This window comes from Falco peregrinus, chromosome 10 (genome assembly GCF_023634155.1).
Source record: "Falco peregrinus isolate bFalPer1 chromosome 10, bFalPer1.pri, whole genome shotgun sequence".
Taxonomy (NCBI): Eukaryota; Metazoa; Chordata; class Aves; order Falconiformes; family Falconidae; genus Falco; species Falco peregrinus.
The window spans coordinates 35,595,930-35,609,351 of NC_073730.1; the positions used below are offsets into that span (position 1 = coordinate 35,595,930).

General features: G+C 40.7%; 1 protein-coding gene and 1 non-coding gene across 2 annotated transcripts; both read left to right on the forward strand.

Moving 5' to 3' along the window:
• Nucleotides 1–1,822: 1,822 nt before the first annotated feature.
• Nucleotides 1,823–13,409, forward strand: RABGGTB (Rab geranylgeranyltransferase subunit beta). The gene is made up of 9 exons (XM_055815338.1): nucleotides 1,823–1,944; nucleotides 2,373–2,480; nucleotides 3,414–3,611; nucleotides 6,120–6,225; nucleotides 7,673–7,725; nucleotides 7,845–7,955; nucleotides 10,078–10,203; nucleotides 11,020–11,169; nucleotides 12,485–13,409. Exons 1-9 carry the CDS (start codon nucleotides 1,942–1,944, stop codon nucleotides 12,623–12,625), a joined length of 996 nt encoding a protein of 331 aa, XP_055671313.1. The 5' UTR covers nucleotides 1,823–1,941; the 3' UTR covers nucleotides 12,626–13,409.
• Nucleotides 2,615–2,697, forward strand: LOC114014117 (small nucleolar RNA SNORD45). The gene has a single exon (XR_003557530.1). It is a non-coding gene; the product is annotated as a small nucleolar RNA SNORD45 (small nucleolar RNA).
• Nucleotides 13,410–13,422: the final 13 nt, after the last annotated feature.

Here is a 13,422-nt window from a genome sequence, read left to right on the forward strand (position 1 = left end):
GATGTTCCCTGAGCTGCTTGAACAAATTACTCTGCAGTACTGGGGCCATACCTGCAGTACTGTGTCCAGTTCTAGGCTCCCCAGTGGAAGCAAGATACGGACTTAACTGGAGAGAGTCCAGCACGGCCACCAAGATGATTAAGGGACTGGAGCATCTGTCACATGAGAAGAGGCTGAGACTCTTCAGCCTGTACAAGAGAAGGCTCAGGGTTAGTCTTATGTATGTGCATAAATTCGTGATGGGATGCAATGACGAGGAGGGACCCAGCGTCTCCTCAGCAGCATCCACTGATGGGACAAGAGGCAATGCGTGCAACTTAAAACATGAAATTCCACTGGAACACAAGAAAACACTTTTTTTTTTTTTCCTCCTCTCTCTTGTGAGGGATGTCATACACTGGCAGAGGTGGAGTTGCCATCTCTGGAGATACTCAAAACTCAGCTGGACATGGTCCCAGACAGCCTGCTCTAGCTGTCTCTGCTGGGGCGGGTGGGTTGCACTTGATCCTAAGAGGTCCCTTCAAACCTCAAGAATTCTGTGAATTCATTGGCAGTTTCTCACCAAAATGCCTTTGTCTTGCTGTGGTCTCTCTTCCATCACCTGGATTTAGTGCTGGACTGTACAATTACTGTCATCGGGTATTGGTTTTGCAGTGCTCGGGAGTATCCTCTGGTAGGCCACCTGGGAAATCAGTTCTTTAAAGAAAGTGTTTAATCACTGTAAACCACCAACATGTTTACCTGTGGGAAGACCAGCGATGCGATGTTCTTGACAGGTATTTGACATACATAAAACCCAGGCCTCGGTCCAGCTGCTCTGTACCAGCCAGCGTCACACACGGTACTTGTACAGGATGGGAATGGTGTTCCCCACCTGGTGTGCTCCATGTGCCAGCATCCAGCCTTGGTAATCAGCATCATCATCACCCCAGGCAATTTTAATTAGGAAGCAAAGGGTGGAGTTCTTTAACAAAAGGACAGTTACCCTTACCTGCCCTGTGGCTAAGTTCTTGGATTTGCTTTCCGGTAGGGCTGAGGCAGCAGTGTTGCAGATTATTTTAAGATTTTACTGAATCTTTCTATATTTTGTGTTTATGTAACTGTTAGTTATAAGAGCATTTTGATTTTAAGGAGTTAACCTCCATGTTAGAATTATGTTAGCACTTACTAACCAATGACGTATGAATTGCTTTGCTGCTTGTTACCCAAGACTGTTACTGGAAGTCCCTGTGCTATAGACCATAATACCCTTAGTCCTTATTCTCCAGAGCATAAGCAGAGCACCCAGGTTCTGTTGTGTATAGGATGAGTTATTGGACAGCTTGGCAAGGCCGATATCCAGCCGTCCAACTTGGCAACAAAACTAACTTAAGGTGTCCTGAAGTGAACTACCTTCATTATAATACTAAAAATCACGCCCACAGGTCAAGAAGACCCTTGCCCAGGTGAAGACCCTTCCCCTGAACAAGTGTAGTAACAGAAAAGGATTACGCAGCAAATATTACAATTATATGCAAATTGCTAACCTATCATTGTAACTGGGACTTTACGACCTTGTAATTGTTGTATATAAATGTAACGGTAACATCTGCACAGGTGTGCTTGATCTGTGGAGATGCCCCCGAGCACCCAGCGCTGCAATAAAGGCGCGCCCGCTTCTTAATGCTGCAGCGGTGTGACGAGGTTTGATTCCCGGTTTCGGTGACAGCGGCAGGAAACTGCAGCTACAGCCAACGCTGTCGGTCTCGCTGCGGTGCAGGACAGCCGGTACCAGCGCCCGCCACGCGTGCGCTGCTTGCGCCCCTCGCCGGCTCCGCGGCCCCCCCCCGCACGCCTACGCGGCCAGGCGGGGCCAGGCAGCCGCAGTGGGGCCCTGCCGGGCCCAGCGCCCGCCCCGCCCCGCGCCGCCGGGCGACGCTCCTTCCGGTGCGGGCGGCGGCCATGGTGGGTACGGGTGTCCGTGGTGGGGAGGCACGCGCCGCCGCCTCCGGGGCGCCGCGCAGAGGCTCCCGGTCGCGCCGCGCTGCTCCGCGGGTCGGGGGGCGGCGCGGGCTGGCGGCGGCGGCCATCCCTACGCCGGCTGCGGAGCGGCCCCGGGAGCGCTCCCGCCGCCCGGACCTGGTGATGGTGGCGCGGCAGCCGCGTCCGCGGGGCCTGTGTCCCGCCGGGACCTCCGCCTGCCCCCCGGCCTCTTTCGGGCCAGCCGGGGGGGGTGTCGTGGCGTTGTTGGGGGTCTCGGGCCGCGGGCGGGGCGTGGCGGGACCGGGCCGCGCCGGCGGGAGGCGCGCACCCAGCCCCCGAGCGGCCCTGCTGCGGGTGCCGGCACCCCTCGGGCTGACCGTGCCGCTCGCGTTGTGTCGGTGCTTTTTCAGGGGACGTCGCAAAAGGATGTTATAATAAAACCTGACGCCCCGAACACGTTACTTTCGGAGAAGCACGCGGACTATATCGCTTCGTATGGAACGAAGAAAGATGATTACGTAGGTATCGATTTGTTTCGGTACAGCTATGCTTTTGTTAACGGTCATGGCAACCGCCACCTCCATGCTCGGAGCCAAGGGCCTGGTGTGCGCGCACACGCTAATTGTTTCTCGCCCTGCAGTCGGTTTCCCGAGGTCCGTGATGAGTTTCGGCGTGTATTAGCTGAGTATAAGCTTCAAGATTATCAGTTCAGCTCTAGAATTACTCTAAGACCTGAGAAATGAACTGCTTGTGCTTTCTTCATCCCCTAGGACGCAGGGGAGCGTGGCTGCATCCGCGCAGCCGCGGGGCACGGGGTGTAGCCTGCGAGAACTGGGTGCTGGTTCCACCGGGTGGAAAGCAGCAGTAACTGCTCGTCAGAAGGAGTTGCGGTTGCTTTTGCAGTCCACGAAAGGACTCTGAGCGCTATTGCTTACGATTGCTCTCGTGCTTTAAAAGTTCTGCACGTAGAAAATAATGTTGATGGGTTCTGTAGGAGGTGTGATCTGTGTAAGAACTCGGTATGAAATTTCACTTCCCAGTGCAACTTTAGATTGTAGGAGTTTGGATGCTTGTAACGTTCATTAAATGTTAACTTGTTATTTTTGGGACTAGTTGGGGTGGTAATTTGAGCAGTAGTTTGGGTAAGGTGATAGCTGATGAGCCGAAGTGAATCGGTGCCTAACTGCTTGTACAGGTTTAATTTGATATTGAGCTTGATGCTTTGAACTAGGAAATAACGGGAGGAAGGGAACGTAGTACACGTAGCTGTATACCTGTGTGTGCCTGTACGTATGCATGTGTGTACAGAATATTTATGAGTGGCTGATACGAAGTAAGTTGTTAATGGGATGGAAGATGGTTGGTGCATTACAGTTTGTAAATGTTTTTTTCATTGCTCTTTGTTGATGATGTGCTTATCTGATTAAGAACTAAAATAATCCACTACTTAGGAATACTGTATGTCGGAATATTTGAGGATGAGTGGTGTGTACTGGGGGCTGACAGCAATGGATCTCATGGGGCAGCTGCACCGAATGAACAAAGAAGAAATTCTGTCATTCATCAGATCATGTCAACATGAATGTGGTGGAGTAAGTGCCAGCATAGGTCATGATCCTCATCTTCTGTATACCCTCAGTGCCATCCAGGTAAATGTAACAGGGTAATTTTAGAAAAAAACACTTAATTATTTTGATGATGGAAGCCTTATGAACGTGGGTGCTGTTGGATGCCAATGGCAAAAACTTCCAGTATGTTACTTTAAAAAAAAATGATCTAATGGGAAAAACTTCAGGATTTAGCTGTATAATTTCCTAAAAAACTGTCAGAATTAGGAACGTTGTGCTTTTAATGATCATTTAATGGTGACTGCATTCTTGGTAAGTTTTGTGACAGTCTTGAAATAGTTCTTAGTCACAGGTTTTACTGGAGTTTTTTGTAGATAATTTTGGATTTTATAAGTTCTTAGTGTACATTGAGGTGAAACATACATATGACCAGAATAAAGTTTTGGATTTTATTTTTTAATGTATATATTACTATATTATGATTCTTATATATTATAATGCACTAATAGATAGTTATGTAGTATTTATATAATTTATGTAACATGCATGATTGTGTAGTGTGTTTACACTTTAGTACTGTACAAAAGAAAAATTGTGGTACTCTGTTCTTGTTGTGTTCCTCAAATACGTTTTTTTAGTGTAAAACTTTAAAATTATACCAGTTTGTTGAGCATTTTATTTGGTAGTACGCTTCCCCTGAGAATAAGTGATTCTCAGTCTTATTTTTTCACTGTAATTATCTCCAATATAGATTTAATCTCTCACTCTCATGTGTCTCCTCCCCTCCCCCTCTCTTCCCCCCCCCCCCCCCCTTCCCCCCTCCTGCAAACCATCATGGGAAAAAATACCAAAAAGTCTCAAACACTTCTGAACAATTGCTTGATTGCTTGCATACTGTATCTCTAGTCCAGTCTTCTGGAAGAAATATTTAAAGGGTGCTACAAATAAATAAGATAGCTTCCAGTTTTAGGAAGAAAGTGTGTTGGATTTGAAACCCTTGGGTAGGACAGAAAAATGCTGTTTTCTTGAGTTGGTGATGAGTGGTGTTGTGTATTATCTGCTCTAAAGTTGACATTTATCACTACTTTAGCTTCCTGGTTCTCAGCGTACCAGTAATTCTGGAGCTAAAGTTTATTTATGTTGTGAAGCTTGAGGTTTTCCAGACTGTCCAATCAGTCCTTTCACAATCCAGTATAAGGAGAAAAGGCTATGATGTGAGGTTGCTTACTTTTACTTATTAGAGATGGTAGTTCTTAGATAGTATCTCCTAGTAACATCAAGTGTTTTTCATGTTAACTGCTCTAGATTTATGCAAATTAAAAAGTGTTAGCAAGTGCTGATGTAAAGTTTTTGTGTTTAACCATAATGTTCTGAGTGAGAGTGCATGTTCTGAGTGAGAGTGCATGTTCTGAGTGAGAGTGCATGTTCTGAGTGAGAGTGCATGTTCTGAGTGAGAGTGCATGTTCTGAGTGAGAGTGCATGTTCTGAGTGAGAGTGCATGTTCTGAGTGAAAAAACACCATTTAGTTCTGTGTATGTGTCCAGAATATTTAAAGGGTCATGTCATATCTTCCTTTGATCACAGTTAATAGTAGTTTGTTCAGATTTGCTTTTTAAGGAGCACACTATGATTATATATTTTCTGTTGGAGTTGTACATTTTTTTTTTGCATCTCCATAAGACTTACATTTTATCTTAACAATTGAAAGATTCCAGCTAACCCTAGGTGTGCAAAGTCATAGAAGTTGATATTTTTCAGAATTGGCACTATAATATTGATTGGTTTCAACTGGTCTTTCTGTTGTGCTGTTTATAGTAAATTCTTAATTACTGTCTTTACAGATTATGCAAGTTATGAGTAAACCCACAAAGCCAGCTGGGGCTCAGAAATGGTGTTGTTTTCACATGACATTGTGTCATAGAGATTTCACTGGTTCAAATCAATGCTAGCTCAGAAACCTTTGTGTTCGCTACTATGACCTATATTTTTCTTCCAGAAATATATTGACTCTACAGTTTGTGTGTAATCATATTGTTCATACTTCTTAAATTACTGAAGTTTGGTTCTGTTAATTTTATTTTTAAATGTAAATAAAAGTCTTATAACTCAAAACCAATCATTGCTGATGGGCTTGGACTGTTAGTGGTGTTAGTAACTAGCTGCTTAACTTACACTTGCATATATCCAAGTAGCAGCAGTGCACAAACTGCAAATTTGTAAGTCTAGGATGTCATTATTCCATTACAAAATTAACTGTAATGCAAATCTGTGTTCTACATAATGCTAACATAAAAACAAATAAACCTCATTATGAGTTTGAAAAGAGAGATAGAAGTTGGAAAGAGCAAAGCATGAAAGTGGTCAGCTTGAATTGCCTGTGTTTTCATTTGAGAATTTCTTAAAGTTTTTAGATAGAGATAGATGAACTGCAGTGAATGAAATTTTATTTCAGTAAACCTTACCAAACAGTATTCACAGTCAATTAAAGTCTTTTATAAATCCAGGATTTTTTAAAAAGCAATTTTTAAAAAATTTTAAAATTTTTGCCTCTCTTTGATTGTTACTGTGTCTTTTTCCCACCCTCTCCAGATTCTTACCTTATATGATAGTCTCCATGTTGTTGATGTAAATAAAATTGTTGAATATATACAGAACTTGCAACAAGAAGATGGATCATTTGCTGGAGACAAATGGGGTAATTTTCAGATCTTTAAAATTTAGTGACTAGGTTGACATGTAAGTCCATGAACTGAAGTCTTCTTGGACGGTCTTTTTGCTTATGTATTGTATGTGAACACTTCTATTTTGAATTTTGAAAAAGGAGGTTTTGTGAAGGGCAGAGTTGTGTTTCATTCCTTTCATAAATATTAAAAACTTCAGTTCCTTTCTTGTATTACAAATAAATTGTCCAGATCTTAAAGACGATGACTTTTGACCATTTGTAACTTGACAGTACTTGGATATGCTAGATATGCTATTCCATAGGGAATGTTTTATGCTTGCCATTCAATGGCAGGCAGTTACGGTCTTTATCCGTGTTGGCTGCGAAAGAATTTTTCACTATATGGGAATGAGAAAAGCTGGCTTTGTACTTACGAACTTCTGTTAACACTGATTTTGTTTCTGCACGTAAATTGTGAACAAAGATGGTATTTTTAAGCTGCAGCATAAATATTTAGTCAATATAAAATATCTGTCCCCATGGAATGCTTACATTTTAATAAAATCTGTTGCATATTGCTCATAGTTTTGGTAAAATTCAGCAATCAAGATTATGGCAGTATATGTATGCTACTTGTAAAGGTAGCTGTTAGGCTATGTGTTAAAATAGTTCATAGTTCGCTGGATCCTTCTTGTTAAAGTATTGAAACAAACATACTGAATGCACGATGGCTTACTGTTACCTCTTAGAGGCCATTACAGCACAACTGAAGGGGTCCAATAGCTGGTGTGATTCAGAACAGCATGTGGGGTTTTTTTTATGTTTCAGCTTGTGCATTTCTTAAGAAGAAGTGTCTTAGATCAGTTTGACCAAAAAAATGAATGTTTGTGGCTGGGTTCAATTTTAAATTTTTACTTCAAATATTAATTGCTCAGAGTTTGTGCTAGGAGAGCTACATTGGTATGGACTTGCTGAGCAATCTTTCTGATACAGGTGTAGCTTCCAGGTATAAGTATGCAAAAGAAAACTTGCAACTTTCGTCAGTCTTCTGAAACAAAAATAGCTTCTACTTCTGCCCAGATTTAAGGCAGGTCAAGTGCTGTATCTGAGTATTTTTGAGTCCACAGCTCTGGAATTATCTAGTAGAGCGCTACAGGTGAACTCTAAAATTTATAGTTATTTGTAAATTGCCACTAGTTGATTTGGTTATATATCTGACAGTACACCAGTTTGAAATGAGTTGTTTGCTTTACGTGCAGTAAACTTAACAGGTCACTTGTTGTAGTGTACACTTTCTAAATTACTGATTAAATAATTCGTGGGCTGGAAGAGGAAAGAGTACAGGGGCAGTTTTTGGCTGATAGTTGTTCTGTGTAAAACCTAGTATTTTAATGTTTTGTTCCATATTTTCAGTGGTGATTTAATTAACAATAAAAAAAAATTAAAACTCTTTATTTTATTTCCTACCCCCACATTCTAGGAGAAATAGATACAAGGTTCTCCTTCTGTGCTGCAGCAACTCTTGCGCTTCTGGTAAGCCCTAAATCATTACCTTCACAAGTACAGAATCTTCTCTGTGCTACTCCTGAAGTTCCTGTAGTTGATGGGTTTGGTGGAATATAAAGTGCATTAGTTGCTTTTCTGACTTGCAGGGAAGACTGGATGCTATTGATGTGGGGAAAGCAGTAGAATTCGTTTTGTCCTGTATGAACTTTGATGGAGGATTTGGTTGTAGACCGGGTTCCGAATCACATGCAGGGCAGGTGAGTTTTCTTTATATGGAAATGTTTTAAATGAGCAAGCATCACATACTGTCTATAAGTGTGTTTACAGCATCTATCAGTGACGTCAATTGATCCACCTTTATTGTTTCCCAAATGCCTGATGCTAGTATCTTAGTTAAAATAAATGGGCAAATAGGTAGATAAGTCTAGGATGAGTAGAGACTTGGGAAGGTACGGTCTAGGAAAACAAACCAAAAAAAAGACCATAAGGGAACAACTTTTAGGAGTATTTCAGTCTTCACATAGTGGTGTTGGAATAGTATGAGGATTTTTGGAGAATTTGGAATGAATGTTAATGAAGACGTTGGACAAGATCCATCACTGACTCTGCCACAGATCATAATGAAACATAAAGGTCAATTGTATAGTATTTTTACTGATAAATAGCTGATGTTTAGTGTAGTGTTTGCATGCTATCAGTAAAAACAGTATACGTATAGTTTGATATTTATCAGTGATGTACTCAGAAATGAGACGTGAACCTTCTTAATGCAAGGCTTGTTTAATTTTTTGAGGAAAGTCAATTTTAAGATGAGATGCCTAACTCGGGCGTGGGAATGTTTATCATGTTTTGTTGTAGGCACTGAAGAGTATTTTACTAGTAACAGTGAATTCTGAAAAATGCTCAGTAAAATCTAGTTGAGAAGAGAATGCAGTGTTATAACTGGAAAATTAAGGTATCTTTCAAGGAAGAAAATCTCAATGACATTTTCCAGCAGAAAACTTACATAAAAACTACCTTTGCTATTTTTATTTTTTTTCATAGAAGGGATCATTGCACTTAACCTGAATTTATGAATCAGTATCAACCTTTAATAAGATACTGTAATGTTGTTGCAAATCACCTGTTTATTTTGCATAATTATGGTGAGCAGCGTCATAGCCAGGATTTACCTACCTCAACACATGAAAGTATTAGAGGTGTTTTGTTGAGAAAAAGCAGTGGGGGTTTTGTTTGTTTGTTGGGTTTTTTAAAAAACACCCACCCACCCCATACCCTTTTTTTAAAATGGGAAAAATAATTTAAATCTGATAAAACACTCTTTAAGATAAGGTACACTTATCTACAGTACCATTGCCTGTATGGTCTACATGGCTGGACCATGTTATAGTTGTCAAGGCAGTCAGAGCTGAACTCACTGTGTTTGCAGCTGGCATTTCCTGGGAGGATTAGATACGTAGTGCATGTTCATAAGCTCCTTAAAATGCTGCAAAGGCCAACTCCTTTGTCTGCACAGTAGTTCAAAAGTTTTCTGGGAGTGTCACATTTATTTTGCACTATTCTTAGATAGCCACATCCTTGTTGATGTGTGCTTTTGTTGGCTTTTTTTTTTTACGGGGGCGGGGTGTGCGGGGTGTGGGATGTTGGCTTTATAGGGGTGTGTTTTATTAGGACAGGCAATTATGAGCAGCCTTCAGTTGATACTGTTGGTTCTTGCACTTTGTGCTTGGCTGCTTTCTTAGTGACTGCATGAAATGTGACCATTGCACTCTAAAAAATAAACAGAGGTTAATCAATGCACATACAGTACATGGCATGCTGGTAATAAGCCTGATGTGACTAGGTGCATGTGGGATTGCCAGGATAGTTAATGATCAGGGTTAAACTGTTTCTGCTAGAGAATTCATTTGGTCTTCAGTTGGCTCTCCACGAGCCTTAGACTGAGGGGCGCACACACATGAACAGAGCATGGGCTGGATGCAAAATTTTTGTGAAGGCCATATCCAGCCTGCAGAAATCAGTTTGAGCACCCCAGGCTTGACCAACGAACCCCAGTGTGTGTTTTTAAAATAAAACTGTATGGCTCTGCCTGATCTTTGAGGATCTTTTTCCAAACCTTGCACTAGTGTCTTATATTAGTAAAATCTTACTGGTTTATAATTACGATGCGTGACTGGTACTTTTGCACAAACCCAAGTGTAACAATAACATGCTTTTCTAATGGAGAAGTAAAACTCACTGAAACTAAAAGTCGAATTGTGTGCTTATTTTGTATTGTGTTTGCATGGCTATATTCCTGCTTTGAGGTCTTTCTGTATTTAGTCTGCCAAACTATACTTAGTTTTTAAATACACAAAATATTTATGTCTGTAATTTTAGATCTATTGTTGCACAGGATTTCTGGCTATAACCGACCAGTTGCATCAAATAAATGTTGACTTGCTGGGTTGGTGGCTTTGTGAACGCCAGTTACCTTCTGGAGGTCTCAACGGACGACCAGAGAAGGTAGTAGGTGGTTTCTTTTGTTTGTTCAAACTTCAATAGATACTTTTTCTGAAGCTGAAGTACTTCTGGAAAATTTAATGACTGCTGAGAAATTTTTAGTAAACTTTACAAAGTCAGGCCTTCATTTTGATTCTTCAGTTTGTGACTAACACTTGTTATGCAGTCCTTAGCTGTGCTTAGTTTGAGTCCTCCGTTCAAGAAAGTATATGTGCTGAATTATGTCTTGCTGACCACCTGAACCAGGTTCCTGTTAAATCAGGGCTTGAGTATTTTCTGACATTGGGAATGATCTCTTCTCTAGGATTTGTACAAAAATTACTGTTGTACTGGATGTAAATCCTGGGTGTTTAGTGTTTCGCATCACACTAGGAAATTGTGTAGCTATGATAATCTCCACTGGCAAATAGATAACCAACCAACCATTTTGTTTAGTTGGTTTTTGGTGCATAGTACTGTAGCTTTTTTTATGAAACTAGTTGAGGTGAAGTTCTTTGTACTTCTGAAAAAGGCACTGTGGTTTTTCAGCCTTTCTCGCAGAATGTGAAAGCTGTTTCAAAATCACATTCTTGTGGTTTTGTTTCTTGAAGGAAAGAGAGTTGAAAAAGAGACTTTTCCTTCCTGGAAAAAAAGGAAGTCCTCTGAAAAGGGACTGCATCCAGGAATTTTTTTCTCTTTAACCCCAAAGAAACTCTGCAACTCTGGTGTTTCTCTGCAACACTATTATGACAGCACACCTAGTAATCTGCAGAATCACCAATAAAATTTGCAGCGTCGTGTTTAAAACAAAATCAAATAATAATATTCTCTGCTTGGCAGTTACCTGATGTATGTTACTCGTGGTGGGTGCTAGCATCTTTGAAGATGATTGGCAGGTTACATTGGATTGACAGAGAGAAACTGCGCTGCTTTATTTTGGCTTGCCAGGATGAGGAGACTGGAGGATTTGCTGACAGACCAGGAGATATGGTAAGGAATCCTTTACTACATAAAATGTACTGAATTGAACATTTCAACTGAAAAAGTAAGTTTTATCATTTGAGTGTAACTTCACTTGTGATCCAGGTGTAAGTGTTCTGCAGAGCCTGCAGTTTACTCTGAAGCAAACAATAGGGTAGAGTTGTCTTTGAAGACTCACTTAGGAAGCACATGTTTTATATTGCACTTGCACTGTGGTATCTGCCACTGAAGTCAGTTGTTGCTCCTTAAAAATTCTGGTTTGGTTCCCATAACACATACCACACAAATTAATTTCTCACACTTGGAAGATCACTACTAAAATACTGTGTTTGATGGTGGTTTTTGGGGGATGTGTGAGATGTTCTGGGGTTTGTGTTGTTTTTAAAATGATATGCAGGCTAGAGTCCAGTGCAGGTTAAGTAGTCTTCAACTCTCTCGGTGGTTTTGCCTGATCTGAATGAGTCTTAAGTTTTATTAAGAATCCTTAGACACTAACTTCTGCCCTGTGCCAGCCCAGCAACTGAATAAATCCTCTCACTGGCATTTGTCTAGATGAGGGAGGAAGAAGCTTTTGTGATAACATTGTGAAGAGGCTGGTGGTATGGATTTTCTGCTTGATTGAGAGAGCGGTTATCGTTTAGCTGGTCTGTTCTCTGGTTTCAAGTGGAAGTAATTGAGATTGTCCAGGTAAAATTGCAAGTAAAGTTCCTATCTTTCAAGGGTGATGGGCAGGTAGAATTAAAAGTGTTATGAGACCTCAGTGCAATTCCTATAGAACGCTTTGCTGCTTATTTGTCAGCTGTCAAGGGGAAGTCTTAGCTGTTTTTGTTGCAGCTGATCATGTCTTCTTTTTTCTCCACAAATGCATTAAAAACTGCAGTAGCTTTCTATTTCCTTGCAAGCTGATACACTATTCCCACTTGGGGGAAGGGGGACGAATCTCTTGACTCTGGTCTGTCATTTGGAAAGTGTTTTGATGTTCTTGAAATGGGAAGGTTTTTGTATTTCTAAGAGCTCACAGAAAGACTTTTTTTCCCTTTTCAGAATTCTCCAAGAAAAGCCTAGCACTTAAAAGTCTTAATGCTTTTCTGGCTTTGATATTGACAAGCGTCTCTCAGTAAATCATAGTACTGTAAATGCACGCTGTGGAAATTGTCTTACCTGTCAACACATGTCAGCACGAATGGGAGTTTGTTCAGTTGTGGTGCCTTCTCCAGCCACGGAGATTTGCAGTTCTCTTGCTAGCAAGCAAAAGCTTCATTCCATACAAATGAAAAGCTGGTTGGCTTTTGGAAACAGACACAAACTTTCTTTCTTCTCCCAGGTGGATCCGTTTCACACCTTATTTGGAATTGCTGGACTATCTTTATTAGGAGAAGAACAGATTAAGGCCGTCAATCCTGTCTTTTGTATGCCAGAAGATGTCCTTCGAAGAATAAATATACAGCCTGAGCTTGTGAGCTAAGCCTTGTAGAGAAAAAAGGTTGATATGCCCAGTTACTTTGGTTTTATTGATTTAAGTAATCTCATCTCTGAAATTTAGCATATACTTTTGAGATGTGTTTACATTATGAAAGTAAAGCAGTAGCTTTACTGTGGGCTTTTTCACTTTGTAAACTATCAGAACAGGCTGGTTCTAATTATCTGAGTGTAACGTGTTCTTTAGTTGTATATAAGAGATGTAGAAAAATTCAAGTCAAAGCAATAGTGTGAATGCTTGGTTTTTGTATTACTGTGATACCAACTATGCTAGCATATGTCTTTACACAAGCATGTTTGGTGGTGGGTCACACAAAGCACTTTAAAAGAATATGGGGGGAAAAAACCCAAACCAATGCCAAACAAAACCCTACTTAAGCCATGCACTTAATGCCATACACATGTGCATTTAATTCATCCTGTTGACATTTGCCATCAGTTTTCTATACTGTCAAACAAGCTTTTTCTTCTGATAGTAATTGGTACCGGTGAAAGCAAAAATTATGGTTCCATTAAGTATATAAATGTCTTCATTTTTTAATGAGTCCCTTAGGTTCCATTTTCAAGTATCAGCAAAATCTATCTCAAGTATGTTTAGTGAAACTTGCAAACATAAAGCATTCCAGAGAAGGTCTTAATAGGACAGACTTGTAACTGAGAGCTGATCCTAAATTCATTGCTGGGTTGAAATCCTGCTTTCATAGCTCCTAAGATGATAATTGCCAACTTGATTATGGTGTAATTGAGAATAAAACTAACCCTGGAAAATACTTGTTCTCTGAA

Coding starts and splice junctions, on each gene's coding strand:
- RABGGTB (XM_055815338.1), top strand. Junction 7,956..10,077: donor CCGAATCACATGCAGGGCAG/GTGAGTTTTCTT, acceptor CTGTAATTTTAG/ATCTATTGTTGCACAGGATT. Junction 10,204..11,019: donor TCAACGGACGACCAGAGAAG/GTAGTAGGTGGT, acceptor TCTGCTTGGCAG/TTACCTGATGTATGTTACTC.